A 14,040-nucleotide genomic window follows, 5' to 3' on the forward strand; every position below is an offset into this window, starting at 1 on the left:
GCTTGCATTGTGTTGTCTCAGACTATATTTTAGTCTTAAACTCGGTACCTTATTGCCTCCCTCCTGAGTGCTATAGAACATTTTAAACTCATGCCTCCAAATTTAACATTAAAACTCTGATCTTTGCTTTAATGTTCTTTAAAGCCAACGGTTACAAATTAAAATGTAATTTTAGTCTTTTTTAAAGGCACACTACTTATATATTCCTTAGTATTATGAACTCAGACCCTCTGCTCTTAACAGATTCTGGGTAAAAGCAGTTTCCAAGTCCCAAACGGGTTGTCCAATCAGTTTTCAGTTTGTTTGAACTCAGTGCAAAACAACTGATAATTTGACATAAAAGAGAAATAGAAAGGATTAAATATCAACCAAATCACTCTTCACTGGGCCCAGTGGTCACCATTGCTCCAATCCAAGGCTAAGCTTCCCTGGTTTCCTTCCCATTGATGCATTTAAGGTTCCCTGAGGTCAGCGGCGGAACACGAGAAAGCAAAGGTGGTGAAGGAAGGAGTATCACCAGGCCACTCTGCCCTTTCCCACGTGGGACAGTGATGTGGTTTCACTGGCTTGTTAGTTCGAGTGAGCTGTACAGATACTGTCCTGGGGTCTTCAGGTACAGGAAGGCATTCTGGGGGGATTAATTGTAAGGCAAAAGCCAATGGAGGTGCCATTACTGTGGGAACAGGCCACCGGTATCAGTGGCAAAGCTTAGGTTTCCCGTCAGTAAATTCCATCATGACCTTTACTCCTCTTGGACATTCTGTTTCCAAGAGTAAATCTTGCTGAGTTGTGTGAACTTTTATTGGGCTTTATCTCTAGCAGTCCTGATTCCTCTACAGAGGTCACAGCTCCACAGGTCTGAACAGCATTCTGTTAGGTTCCTTCACTGCCCACTTTGTGTCCCTTACATGTTGCCATCCTATGTCCTAGAGTGGGGTTTGAAATATCTGTAGCTGTTAAAAACAGCTGCGTATCACCCACTTGGAAGTCCACGACAAACCCACAGGACACCAGTTCAGATGGATGCCCCATCAGCTCCAAAGCCATCCAGTGAAGATTCAGCTAGGGCTCAGCCACGGGAGGAGGACCCTCCTCAGTGAGTACTGGGCCAGGAAGAGACATTTGCAGGTGCCAAGGAAAGAAGAGGAAAGGGGCTGAGTTTAGAGGCTTCCAGGTGGCAGTAGCTTCTCCTTGGAAGTTGTAAACCAAGATCGAAAGGCTAATCTACCCAATGTCCTTTTGCTCATTTGCTGATATGTTCATGGACTAATGAAACACATGAACACATTAAGCAGCTAACTTCTGTAACCCCTACCCTCTTGTCCCTCAATTAGAAGTCTTAAACTGACATTCTAGGAGAAAATAATGAGTGCTCAGGTTTCTAAAGTCATGTGAATGGTTCCCAGCTTAGTGAGGACGGTAAATGGAGATGGGAACAGACACCAATACAGTAGCCCAAAAATAATCCTGGAGGGTAATGATGAAGGTGCCGTTCTGCCGAGAGCTCCTGGGGCGCTCAGTAAATCTGGGAATCACAGGAGCAAAGCAGCCTGTGGTAAGGAACCCCTTGTGAAGGGAAGGATGCTGCTGCAGAACTCACAAGCTCATGTCACCTTTCAGTACCATCTGAAAGCCATGATGGTAAGAGACAAGCAGAGCTTCTTGACCAACCTGATGACTAGGAATACACAATCACGTCAAGACATTTCAATCCTGTCAGCACGAGTGCTCACTCGGACACTGAGTGTAATACAAGACGGGAGAGCATGGGGAGAGGAAACACTTTTGCGCAAGCCCCAAGTCCGGTGGGAAGACTCCGGCAAAGGCTCTACGAAGATGATCGGGCCCTGGCTGGTGTGGCGTGGTTGGCACTGCCCAACAAACCGAAAGGCTGCGGGTTCAGTGCCCATTCAGGGCGTGTGCAGGAGGCAACCTGTTGATGTTCTCTCTCGAGTCACTATTTCTCTCCCATCCTGTCTCTGGAATCAATTAAAAAAAATCAATGGAAATGCATATATGCCATTAATTCCAATATTTATTTACAGCCTTCATTTTCCCAGCTGTGCAGCCTTAACTCCCACCATTGTCATTTTGTCCTAAGATGTACAATTTTTCCCCACATAAATATCTGTGAAATTGGGATACCACTGACCCCAAATCAATATTGTGACATAATTGTAGGCAAACCTCCTTTAGACACCTTCTTTAAAATATGTAGGTGCCAATGTCATAGCATCAGCCAAACAAAAACTCAAGTTCAGAACGGGAGGGCGAACCACGCCGATGACGGCAGTGTGACGTCAGCGGGCACACACCGCAGGTGTGCAGAGCTTATGCCGAAACCAGGACCCGTGCATCTGCAGAACTGAGAACGGGGCTGCTCTGCATGAATGGTAAACCTGGAGTGGACGGTTCAGTAGGCATCGGATATGGAATTTAACCTTAAAATAAGCCAGTGCTGTATCAACTATTTCAAAGTTCACCAAACCTGTATTCTTGCTTAATTCATATCACAGTTAAATAGTAACATCTCATGCTAGGCCACAGCTGCTCCTGATTGGCCCATTTCATTTGCCTTCACTGATGTCACCATCGCTGTCACTGCTGCTGTCACTATCACTGTCAGAGGCCAGTGCAGTTAGGTGTTCCAGCGCTTCCCTGTAAAGGAAAATAAGACAGGAGAATTACACTGAGATTCGGTCTTACTGGGGGTGGGACCCTGCAGGTTCAGTACGTTAACAAAGGAAAGCTTCTAACAGCCAAACCTATAGGCCTCCCTGATTTATGTAACAAATGAGGTAACTGTTGAATCGATACATCCTTTTTGCAAAGAAAGGAAATTCAGGGGGTAGAAAGCTATACACATTTGAATGAGGACATTCAAATTTGACCATTCAAATGGTCTGCTCCATTTCTATAACTTTTTTTCATGGTGACCGTACAGTAGCCACTTACTTCTGTTCCTGGCTGATCACAAAGTCCGTCATAACCCTCCGGGTGAGGCCCTCACAAACAGGCAAGCTGAAGGCACTTGCCAGCTTCACTATCTCAATGGCCTGGGCAGGGCTGTTGGATGCTTTTGCACTGTCCATAAACTCATTCAGCAACTCGTTTCTGTAAAAGAAAGGCAAAACGTCAACATTCCCCTACTAAACCCCAGCCAAGTTTGCATGCAAAATCTAGCATTTTTGAAAGTTGTCATAAAATCAACTGTAGCTTTGGAGGCAAAGTTGCACAAAGTCTTAAACCTTAAAAGGACTAAGAGAAAATAAACACCAGTTTACTGTTCCTTTACCGAGAGTCTATTCAATGTAACCCCCGTGTTGTGATCAATGAACACAGATAATAAATCAATGTTTGCCTCAGCTGCCCTATTAGGGTGTCCAACCATTTGGTGTCTCTGGGCCACACTGGAAGAAGAGTTGCCTTGGCCCACACATTAAACACACGGTAACATGGAATCCAGAAAAGTCCCATAATATTTTAAGTGAATTTATGATTTTGTGTTGGGCTGCGTCCACAGCCATCCTGAGCTGCACGACGCCCACAGGCCCCAGGCTGGACACCCCTGCTGGGCGGTGGGTGTGATGGTCCATCTGCCTGCCTGTCAGACCAGGTGCCGTGGCTGAGGCATGTGAACAAATTCCAATCGCCCCACGGTCAGAGTTAAGCCCATGCAGCTAATTCCAAGATGTACCCAGACAGGCCCATTAACTTCAACTTACCTAGGGATCTTATTATGCTTCCTGAAGAGCCCCAACATCTTCCTGTTCAGGATGAGAAAGGAGAAGGTTGTGAACACTAACAGAACTGAAGGCAGTGCACCTGTTCTCCTGCACTCCGCTCAGCTGTCCTCCCTACTGACAGTGGAAGCTCCAGAAGACGCACAGCCCTGTCTTTACAGCACAACCACCTCAGGCAACTCATCTCCCTGTTTCCTCCTTCATCTGTGCTCCGTTCAACCTGATTCTGATTTGCTGCCGGTGAGAACTGCAGGGGCAGATCCTCCTCCAGAGGGTCACTCCGGTCCTCCCAGGCAGGGCTGTCCTGTGGGCAGCCGGAGGACAGGGATGCAACAGAGCACGTATGGCTCTTCCCTCTCCTACCATCAATGTGAGGTCAGTGTGTCCTAAAACTATGTGACGAAGAGCAGGCTCAGATTAAGGCATCAGTCTCATGCGTGTGCTCGCCACCATCCTGCCACATGCAGGACAAAGGAGAAACACACACATTCAGCTCCCATGACTCAGCTGAGGTCCGTACCCCTGCGCCAATCATCACAGCCTGATTCACAGCAAGTGTGTCTCCGCCTGCCTGAAGTGACACATTTGAGTGAGCATCAGATGTTTCTGATCCGAGCAGCAGAGCAGGTCCTGTGTGTGACTCACATTCCGGAGACCAGTTCCTGGAGACAGTGAACAGCCGCCGCTCTGGACTGACAACTGCACATTCAAACTCAGTTCCTTTCGTGCGCTGAAGAAGCCACGTACAAGGGCGCCCCCCTCACTGACTCTCAGAACTAAACACAGCGGAACCACCCAATCGGGATGGTTCTACAATGTTTTCTTTGCTAACTCCTCTGCTTTTGGAAAAATGAGTAGGCAGTCTCCATTCACAAACACTACAAGTAGAGTGGCACAAAGCAAAGACAGGTTCTACTCAAGGCCATATTTAGTATGTTCTGGTAAATGCCAGCTTCTTGAAATCCAAGCACACAGTCCACATTTTAAGCTTGGTGGTAAGAGAACACCCACAGTAAAATACTTAAGAAACCAAATGCCCATAAACACTTTCAAAAATAAAATTCTTTGATCACTTTATCTGAGTGGACAGACAAGTGCTTACTTGCCCAGATATAGAAAACAAAAAGGTCATTGATGGAGAGAAAGTAGCCCACTGAGCCATGTTCTCTTAAATCACGTATAATATGGTCTTCTTCCACAAGTTTTCTTTTTAAGTTCCCACAGAAAACGCATTTGTCTCCTGATAAACTATACACCACACAGCCCCACCTGAGAAACTCTGCAGACCAGGTTAAATGTTCTCTGAAATCCAAGCAAATGCTTCTAACTTACACGTGTGACATTACACTCACCAGGCTTCCTGGGTTCTGCCGGCCCGTAGGAAGAGGACAGCTATGCAGTTCAGAGAGCTGGCTGGCCAGTCAGGGGCGGTCTGCCTGGCGTCTTGACTCTCGTAAGTAGACTTGATATCTGCAGCGCAGTCAGCAAACGCCACCTGAAGCTGAGAGGCTGTTGGAGTCAGCAGAACTGCTAACTGGTTTTATGGGAACTTAAGTTTGAGAGACTACACAGGACCAGCAAAGTTTTTTGAGCAATGCATTTTACCATTTGAACACATCACGTATGTTATAGCACACATATAGCAATACAGTAAATATAATATAGTAAAAAATAAGGCATCCTGCCCTGGGGAAACCCTGGGTTTTTTTTAGGCAGATATTTTTAATGCAAGCTGTTACAGTCAGGACAAAAACATGCTATTCTCATGTTGCTTGCTTCAGACTACAGGAGTGAGAGTGACTTTAGACAAGGTATTCTGCTAATGGTTGGGTTAGATCTGGGTTTAGATGGCAAAATTCTGCACAATGACAGATGAAAGCAGGAAAGTTATCCCCACAGGGCCCTCACTAGTAGCAGATACACTTAAAAAAATTATTTATTTATTTATCTTTCCAGGGGAAAGGAAGGAGAGAGGGAAACATCAATGTATGGTTGCCTCTAGTGCGTCCCCTACTGGTAACTGGCCTGTAGGGAACTGGCCTGCAACCCAGGCATGTGCCCTGACTGGGAATTGAACCGCGATCCTCTGGTTTGCAGACCTGCACTCAATCCACTGAGCTACACCAACCAGGGCGCAGATATACTTTTTCAAAAAAGATTTTATTTATTTATCTTTAGAGAGAAGGGAAGGGAGGGAGAGAGATATTGGTATGTGCCAACCGACTGGCTGTCTCTTGTACACCCACAACTGGTTGGGGACCTGGCCCACAACCCAGCATGTGCCCCAACTGGGAATTGGACTGGCGACCTTTCTGTTCTCAGGCCAGTACTCAGTCCACTGAGCCACACCAGCCGGGGTGAGGATACACCCTTCAGTACACATCTAACAAAGGTAATGAAACTCGAGTGTCAATACAACCCTACCTCTGGTGGGTGCTGATCCCTCGCCATGAGCATCAGAATTTCTTTCTTCAGGTCATTGCGAAAAGTGTGACCATATTCTTTACTATCTTGAAACAAAAAAGGAATGTAGTGAGAAGTGATCGCCAGGATGTAAAACTCTGGCTGACCTTCATCTCCTGTCAGCCGTCACCCATACTTTTCAGTGAGTGAAAACAAGTCATTGGCATCACCCATTCAAGGTTTATTTCAGGGTTCCTGAAAACCACCAGGATGCTTCATGGTAAGTTAGTAAGAGCAGTGAGAGCCAATGCTGCTCTCAGTCAGGTGCAAACATAGCACACACACTGCACTTGAGCTACCGCCAGCTCTGAATGGTAGGATCCTGTTCTACAGCATTTGTGAGTCCTGACCTTTTATACACATTAGTGCAGTCTTGTGAAGAACTAGTAGGGCAGGGCTACAGTCTGTGTCTCAGACATGGGGCCCTAAGGCAGACAGAAACTGACTTTCTGATGTCACCTAGGGGAAAAGATACAGCATCTTCTGCAGCCCATTTACACACATACGTAAACCCCCAGTCAGGCCTGCTTCTCAGAAACGTAAGTATCACTCACTGGTCAGCAACTGAACCACGCTGATGAAACACGGTAGAGAGGAACAGGCTTTGGGGTCTGAGACCTGAATTTCTACTTAGGGCATGCCACACCAATTAGCACTGATTCTAATCTTCCCTTTGTCACATCCCACAACAGGAGCACAAAGCCTACCCTTTTCCTGTTACTAAGGAACAAGGCCATTTTAAATACATTTTCACTCACGTAACTTAATATGCAACACAAGCAAGTGATCTTGAAGTAGACCTCAACTAATACACTCAGTGTAGTCAAAAGTGGAGGTTTTCATCCCTAACAATGTCAAAATGTTTGTTAATCAAAATGCAGGACAATGAAGTGACATAGGCCGGGACTGATGAGCTGAAACCGACCTTTCCAAATTTGAGGAATCACTTCTAGCCTGTTGGCCACATCCAGTGCTCGGAGAAGATCTATCAGTACTTGGGAATGAGGAAGGAAGACCTGATTAAGAGAAATACAAGCATATTTTTAAAATATGACTTGGCAAAAACATCAAAAAAGACATGTATAATGATACATGACAACGAATCATCTTACGGAAGGTATGAGGTCCTTATACCATTTCAAGGTGACATCAATTTGTTCCATCAGACAGAGCAAATTGAAGAACTTGGAACTACAATGAAGGGGGAAAGTATGTTTAGTCTAATAGTTTACCAATTACAAACAATTTCAAGTTACATGGGGCCATGCTTAACCCAGCAGATGCTAACTGTTTTCTGGACTTCCCAATTAACACGTTCTTATTCTCAACCGGTCATTTGTGACCGCCTCCTCAGTACACTCTTGTCTCGTGGTGAGCGGACAGTAAATACCACATTCATTTTAAAGCATTCGATGTGAAGAAAGCATGTGGGCACACGGAAGACAACCACCACACACCTCAACCTCACTCAAGCTCTTGTTTTCATCTGCCTAAAAGCAAACCCATTTAATAAGTCTCAGGGTGCTCCACTATCTCCATCCTTAAGAACGAAAGGAATTGTGATAAAATCTTAATGGACCCTTGCTCCTATAAATTAAAAATTGTAAAATAGGAGGGCATACAGGAAAAAGATATGTGGATTTAATGTGTTATGAAGAAACTCAGCCTGGGCAATCAGTCCTGCCACTGCTCACATTTCCCAGTGCTCCACTAACTCCACTGCTCAGCCGGGGCGTGGCCTATAATCAGGTGAAAGGGAGGGCCGCCAGCAGCCTTCCACCTGCAGAATCGACTAATGGCGGCCTAAGAGTGCTGCATCAGTGACAAAGGATACGCTTCCGACACTTACTAATAGAAGTTACGCCGATGACTGGGTCCAATGAATTTCCAGTTGTCGCCAGTGTTTAAAAGGCCATGTACTTGGTAAGCAAGTTCTAGATCTTTGAGAGACGAGCACTGAAAATCTGTTAGTAAGCATCACTCTTACAAGATCCTTAACAGGACAGTGGCTCATTACATCACAAAAACGTATAGTTACTTGTGGGAACATTGATGCTAATTTAACATACTGCTGGCTGATGACAAATGAGTTACAAGAAATGGGGGGGAAAAGCCCCAAAAGCAAACCCTCATGTTCTGTGAAATTTAAAGCAAAATGACTTTGCTCCAGTGATTATTATAACTTAGAAATCCCACAGAACACTTGGTCATGTGCACAGAGATAAAGGGGGTGCCCCCCCCAGCATCAGCGTACAAGCAAGAAAGCCTGTGAAATGACTTCGAAACCCACCCACAGGAGAAGTGTGCAGCAAACCACAGTCCTTCCCTCCCCTGAAGTCCTGCACTTCGGGCAACAAACGCAGCACCGCGGAAGCATGTCTGTGCGTGTTTACCACCCAGGGGTGGTAAACGCCTGAAAGGACACAGGCTAAACCAGAAGGCAGTTATCTGTAGAAATAGGACATGCTGATTCATTCTGAAGCTGCTTGAAATTTTTCCTATATTAGCATGGTAAAATGAAAACCAAAACTAAAAACCAATACCATCAATTTTAAAAGCTACCGAGAGACAAATATGAAATACTCTAAAACCTTATCTGGACACAAAGGTATGAAAAAAGGCTGAAGACAATGAATCCAGTAGAGAGAGGGAAGGGACGTATGTGATTTAGTACAGATTCTGGAGAAAGAAGAAAAGAGCAACTGACACCAACAGGAGAGTAAATGTAAGAATCAGGTGGAGGCCCCACCCCTTGCTCCCAACTACAGAGAAATTTAGGAAATGAATGAAAGGAAAACAGCAGTTAAATAACAAATGGTACTTACAACTCTCATGGCTGACTGAAAAAACATATCTGAAAATGAAAATTCACAAGAGCTTTGGTTACTCTAGACAAAATTTTCTATTTTCATGTCAGTAACATTAATAAAATCCCTGGCAATAATACTAGTAACATATAAGATAAACCTAAACAAACAAAACCTGAAGCAGAGAGGAAGTATACAGCAAAGTGCTACAAGCACTTTGGCTTTCTCAGAATGATCACCCAAAAGATTACTAAGCTAAAGTAAACCCTGTCCCCGTAATAAGGCCTCTGATGACAGACAGGAAAACAAGTTCTCTGTACATACCATCATCTGGGTCCTGTGGGGAAAACTTCTTTCCCATTAGTTCATTCATGATGTCATAGATCACAAGGGACGATCCTTTTGAAGGGCTTTCTGCAGAACAAGCAATGATTATGAGTCCACTCCCAGTGGAGACTTTTCCCTTCCTCCTTAGTCCTTCACGGCTCAACACTGATTGAAGTAGCCTTGAATGGTGTAACTCAGTGGACTGAGCGCAGGCTGCGGGCCACATCCCCAGTAGGGGGCGCATGAGAGGCAACCACACACTGATTTCTGTCTCCTTTCCCCTCTCTCTAAAGGTAAATAAATAAAGATCTTGGGGAAAAAACAAAACACTGATTCAAGTAGAGAGGACACAAACAGACACCCTCACCAAGTGTACACGCTTAGAAAAACCAACAGTTTTTGCTAGTGATCATTTTGTGTTCCTTTTAAGAATAAACAGGATGAGCTGCCCAAAGAAAATGTACAATTAATGGACATGGGCAGCCCTTTAAAATCACATGAACTGAGTATTAATGGGTCAGAAAATGTACCAACAATACAGGTGTAACATTCTCACACTCTGCTCATTCCACCACCTGCCTTACCTGAGCCACGTGCGCGTGACAACAGTTTTTTAATGACAACACAGATGTATTTTTTCAAGCATGTTTCCATTTGCTAGCAATCTTAAGTGTTTTATGCATTGTGTGACAATATATTTTATATGCATTATTTTCCCAGTATTTTAGGCTTTCTCCTTTGGGTAAATTCCTAGAAATGGTTACTGTAGGCAGCCAATTTACAAACATAAGACAAATTGGGGGGAAATAAAGAGACCGACACTCCTCCCTTCACTCTGCCTCCACGGTCACAGGCATTGCTTAGGAAGGGTAAGTACCGCCGACCCTGGTCAGCAAGTGACCCAATGCCATACATCATAGCACAGAGGAGCGCAGAGGCTCGGGGTCAGTTCTACCACAACGTTGCCAAGGCTGAGTAAAATTTGAAAAGATATGATCATATGGAAACCACCTGTTCCCAAGATCAAGTCACCCACCTGCTCCAACCACCCTAAAAGATATCAAACTTCCTTATAGGTGAAAATGCACATTTTGTAAAATTAGCCCTCCAAAATAGAGACAATCAAGTTCTTCTGTTGTTTTTATATATAAAGTCTGGTGTAGGGAGAAGGACCAGAACTGTCATTTCTGAACCAGTGGGCTCTTTCTCAAGTTGGGGCAAATCAGTTAAGAACCAGCAGACACAGTGCTACTACGTGCTTCCCAAGCATGGGACAAGACCCTGTGCATGATTCATTTAATTGCCACACCTAACAGTGTAACTCAGGCAAGGCATCCAGTCCATTCTGACAGAGCTGGTAAATGGCAGAGGTGACATTTCACCTCGGGTGTGCCTTGCTCTCAAGTCCATTCAACAGAGCACAGCTCCCAGCAGGGAGAAAGCAGGTGACAAATGTAGCCTCAAGACTCTCACACAAGACTTCAAAACAAGATCAAGGCTACTGTGGGATACCACTGTCCAACAACTTCCTGCAAAGACGAGAATGTTCCATTCTGTACTACTGAGCAAACCAGCCAGCTGCTGCATATGGCTACCGAGCACCAACACAACAATGAAACTTTAAATTTTATTTAAATAGCCACATGTGGTAGTGGGTGGCTATTGCACTGGAGAGCAAAAGAAACTCCCAATTGAAGTACCTTCTGATCAGTTCTTTCTTTTTAAAAAATTTATTCGTATTAAAGAGAGGGAGGGAAAGAGCATTGGGGAGAGAGAGAGAGACAAAGAGAAAAACATCAGTTAGTTGTTCCACTGATCTGTGAATTTGCTGGTCGACTCTTGTATCTGCCAGGTGCTGGCATGGAACCCACAACTGTGGCGTGTCGGGATGCCTGAGACACGTGGCCAAGCTGGTTATTTCTGACTGTACACCAACACTGTGAGTACATTTAATGACCCCCTGCCCCTCCTGCTCAGTTTTACACCACAAAGTTACAACTTTCAAGAGTAAATTTCTGCTCAAACTGTAGGTTAATATGTAAATTTTTTCTTAATTCATACTCATAAAGGATGCTGGGTCAATTTTCTACATAAATTAAAGAACATAATGTCATACATACCATGTTGATAAAACAGCTGAATAATATAGTGATATGTTGCAAGTGAGGGTTCTCAAATTACCAGGTACATAGAAAAAAATAAAAATAAGTCAAACACAGCTATCTAAAACATAGCTTACCAGGGCACAATGAACTAAAAACATATTTATGTTGATATTTAAATGAAATATGATGCATTTCTACTATTTCTTTAAACAAAGACATTTCCCAACTCATTTGATTAAAGGAAAGGCAGGAAGCCCAGACACCTATCACTAAAATGATGTATCGAATGTACGTGTGTTATGACCCTCATTTAAGACACTAAAGCACACCAACGGGAACTGATTCCCCAAACAACCTTTGATAACATTACCACTGAAAAATGTATAACCCGTTAGCACACACTTAGGTTCAAATACCTAATTATGCCAGAAAATGTCATGGGATTTAAAACTAGCTAACTCTTAAGTGAATAATTCTCCCCCAAATCGAGATCCATAAAAAAGTACCTAAAATACTAGAAGAATGTTCCAGTTTACTATAAAGATTGTGAAGGTAATAAAGGCATTCCTAATGCATAATTCTACATGTGCCAAGTGGAACGGAAATTCCCAATATATTACGTAAACAAGGAAAAAGAATTTAGTTTCTTTTTGGCTTGTCTAGGCCTGAAACTTCCGGTCAGCACTGTTTTGGTCTTAAGCAAGGGGCACTAGGAGGCATCTTTACCTATTCCGAGGGCTTTCATTTCACGTAAGGTCTGCAAGGCTGGCAATCTTCCAAATGCATAAAACCTTCGCAGGCATTTCAGAATGGTATTAAAAGTCTGTAGATTTGGTTGCACCTTCTGCACAGCCATTTGTTTCAGCAGCTCCTAGTGAAATTTAGAACAGGAAGTATTTTTTAAGCCTGGGGACAGTTTGTCCAGTGAACAAATATACTAAAAAAGAATTTGGTTGTCGGGCTGCATCTAAAACAGGTGAACATATCCCTAATTTAAGAACTAACTCTCAGTAGGACCAGTGACTCTGCCTTTTGGAGAAGCCCTCCACTCAGCTGCCCGGCCTCTACCTGATCAAGGTGTCTGTCTTCAACCTTCTGCCTAGTGAGTCTGAGACTCAAGCAGGTGAGCAGACTAAAATGGACTGTGCATTTTTCCTTTTTTAAGTGAGTTGTATGGTATAAAACATGTTTGTGTTTCTCAGTTACTTCAATCCAGCAATGTCTTTATTAAACTTTCCAGATAATAATTTTTCAGTAAGTGTGCATTAGTTTTGTAATGAAAAACCTATTACGAGAAGTAAATGCATAAAGCAGCCAGGTCTTTCCGAGTTCCAGGTGTCTGCTCTGGGCCGAGCAGCTTTCTTCTCACCCACCAGATGGCGCTACTTAGATCACAGGCTGTGGGAAGGGCGCACCCAGGCAGCCACTGTGTGAGAGACCCCAGCGCAGTGACTGCCCAGAGAAGTTCAGAGGATGTTATCTCTGTGCCATGTGTTTCTAGCAAAACATATTTTAGGCCTATTAAAAAACAAAGCAAACGTTCCTTCTTACCAACATATTATTCCATTTTTCCTCATATTTCTCATTCATCATTGCCGTTGCCTCAATCAGTGAATTGAAGGTGTGTACATCGGCTGTAAAAAGAAAAGAACCACTTTAACAAAATCGGGGATTGAAGATCAACCCCAAATGACTCAATTTAAGGCAAAGTGACCAGGCACATGTGACTCCAAGCTCATTACGACGTGTCCACAAAAGTAGACACCACTCTTCTTTTGTGTCTCTGCTCCTGTTTCAGTCATCAATACACAGAAAAAGACAAAAAGGGAGGCAATGATGGAGGCAAGATCCAAAGATTCTACAGATTCCTGAGTGGAGAAAAGAGAGTTCACCAAACACTTACCATGAAGCCTGTTGTTTAATAACTCGGTGTACAAGTTTAATGCCTGCACAGGAGCTCGGTGCTAGAAGGGGTGACAAACAAAAATAAAACATCATCAAATGCGTTCCTTTAACACAAATACCTGCATGGCTCCTGTCCTAAGGTTTGGGAACACAATGGTAAACAGTGCGCACACATTCTAGCTCTCATGAAACTCGTGCTCTGGAGTGATGGTTGTTCAGAAGGGGCCATCTGCTTCCAGGTGACATTTGGGTGGTGCCTGCAGACATTTGCAGTTGTCACAGGTGAGGGGCAGGGGGAGAATGTACCCCTGGCATGCAGAGGGCGGAGGCCAGGGAGCTACTAAAGACCCTATGAAAATACGACAGAAGAGTTCTGAGATTAAGAAACCCTGACTTAGTGGAGATTAAAGACAAAACTACATAAGCAAAGCAAATGTTACCTTCACCATTCCTCGGATCATGGTGCAGTAGGAATGTGCATTTTTCTCTGGCATCAGAGCAAAGATTCTCTCAGCATTGTTTTTTGCTCTAGACACAGGAGAGTAAGATGAACGAAGGGAGAAAGGAAAAGCAAACAATTCATTGAGAGTTTACAAATTTCTGGGCACTGTGCTAAGTACTTTACCCATATAATTTCAAACAATTCTTACCACCCAGAGAGGGAGATAAAGTTAGCACCATTTCAAAAAT

At 43.9% G+C, this 14,040-nt stretch overlaps 1 protein-coding gene and 1 non-coding gene across 3 annotated transcripts in view; both read right to left on the minus strand.

Annotated features, from left to right (window-relative positions):
* Positions 1–2,017: 2,017 nt before the first annotated feature.
* Positions 2,018–14,040, minus strand: part of PTCD3 (pentatricopeptide repeat domain 3) — a 30,506-nt gene continuing 18,483 nt past the window's right edge. Inside the window, exons 10-24 of one of the 2 annotated variants that reach the window (XM_037159709.2) lie at positions 13,791–13,878; positions 13,349–13,409; positions 12,997–13,079; positions 12,172–12,316; positions 11,461–11,511; positions 9,338–9,427; positions 9,032–9,060; positions 8,056–8,162; positions 7,319–7,397; positions 7,132–7,222; positions 6,168–6,253; positions 5,096–5,244; positions 3,726–3,767; positions 2,956–3,114; positions 2,018–2,658 (exon numbers count right to left, since the gene is read on the minus strand). In XM_037159709.2, the coding sequence (XP_037015604.2) occupies positions 2,568–2,658; positions 2,956–3,114; positions 3,726–3,767; positions 5,096–5,244; positions 6,168–6,253; positions 7,132–7,222; positions 7,319–7,397; positions 8,056–8,162; positions 9,032–9,060; positions 9,338–9,427; positions 11,461–11,511; positions 12,172–12,316; positions 12,997–13,079; positions 13,349–13,409; positions 13,791–13,878 (1,351 nt within the window). In that variant the 3' untranslated portion in view covers positions 2,018–2,567. Of the gene's footprint in view, positions 2,659–2,955; positions 3,115–3,725; positions 3,768–5,095; positions 5,253–6,167; positions 6,254–7,131; positions 7,223–7,318; positions 7,398–8,055; positions 8,163–9,031; positions 9,061–9,337; positions 9,428–11,460; positions 11,512–12,171; positions 12,317–12,996; positions 13,080–13,348; positions 13,410–13,790; positions 13,879–14,040 lie in introns of those variants that run through there. The other variant, XM_053664525.1, reaches the window with a different exon arrangement.
* Positions 4,151–4,287, minus strand: LOC119059908 (small nucleolar RNA SNORD94). The gene has a single exon (XR_005084491.1). It is a non-coding gene; the product is annotated as a small nucleolar RNA SNORD94 (small nucleolar RNA).

Source organism: Artibeus jamaicensis, unplaced genomic scaffold (assembly GCF_021234435.1).
Source record: "Artibeus jamaicensis isolate MK-2021 breed Jamaican fruit bat unplaced genomic scaffold, CSHL_Jam_final contig_384, whole genome shotgun sequence".
Taxonomy (NCBI): domain Eukaryota; kingdom Metazoa; phylum Chordata; class Mammalia; order Chiroptera; family Phyllostomidae; genus Artibeus; species Artibeus jamaicensis.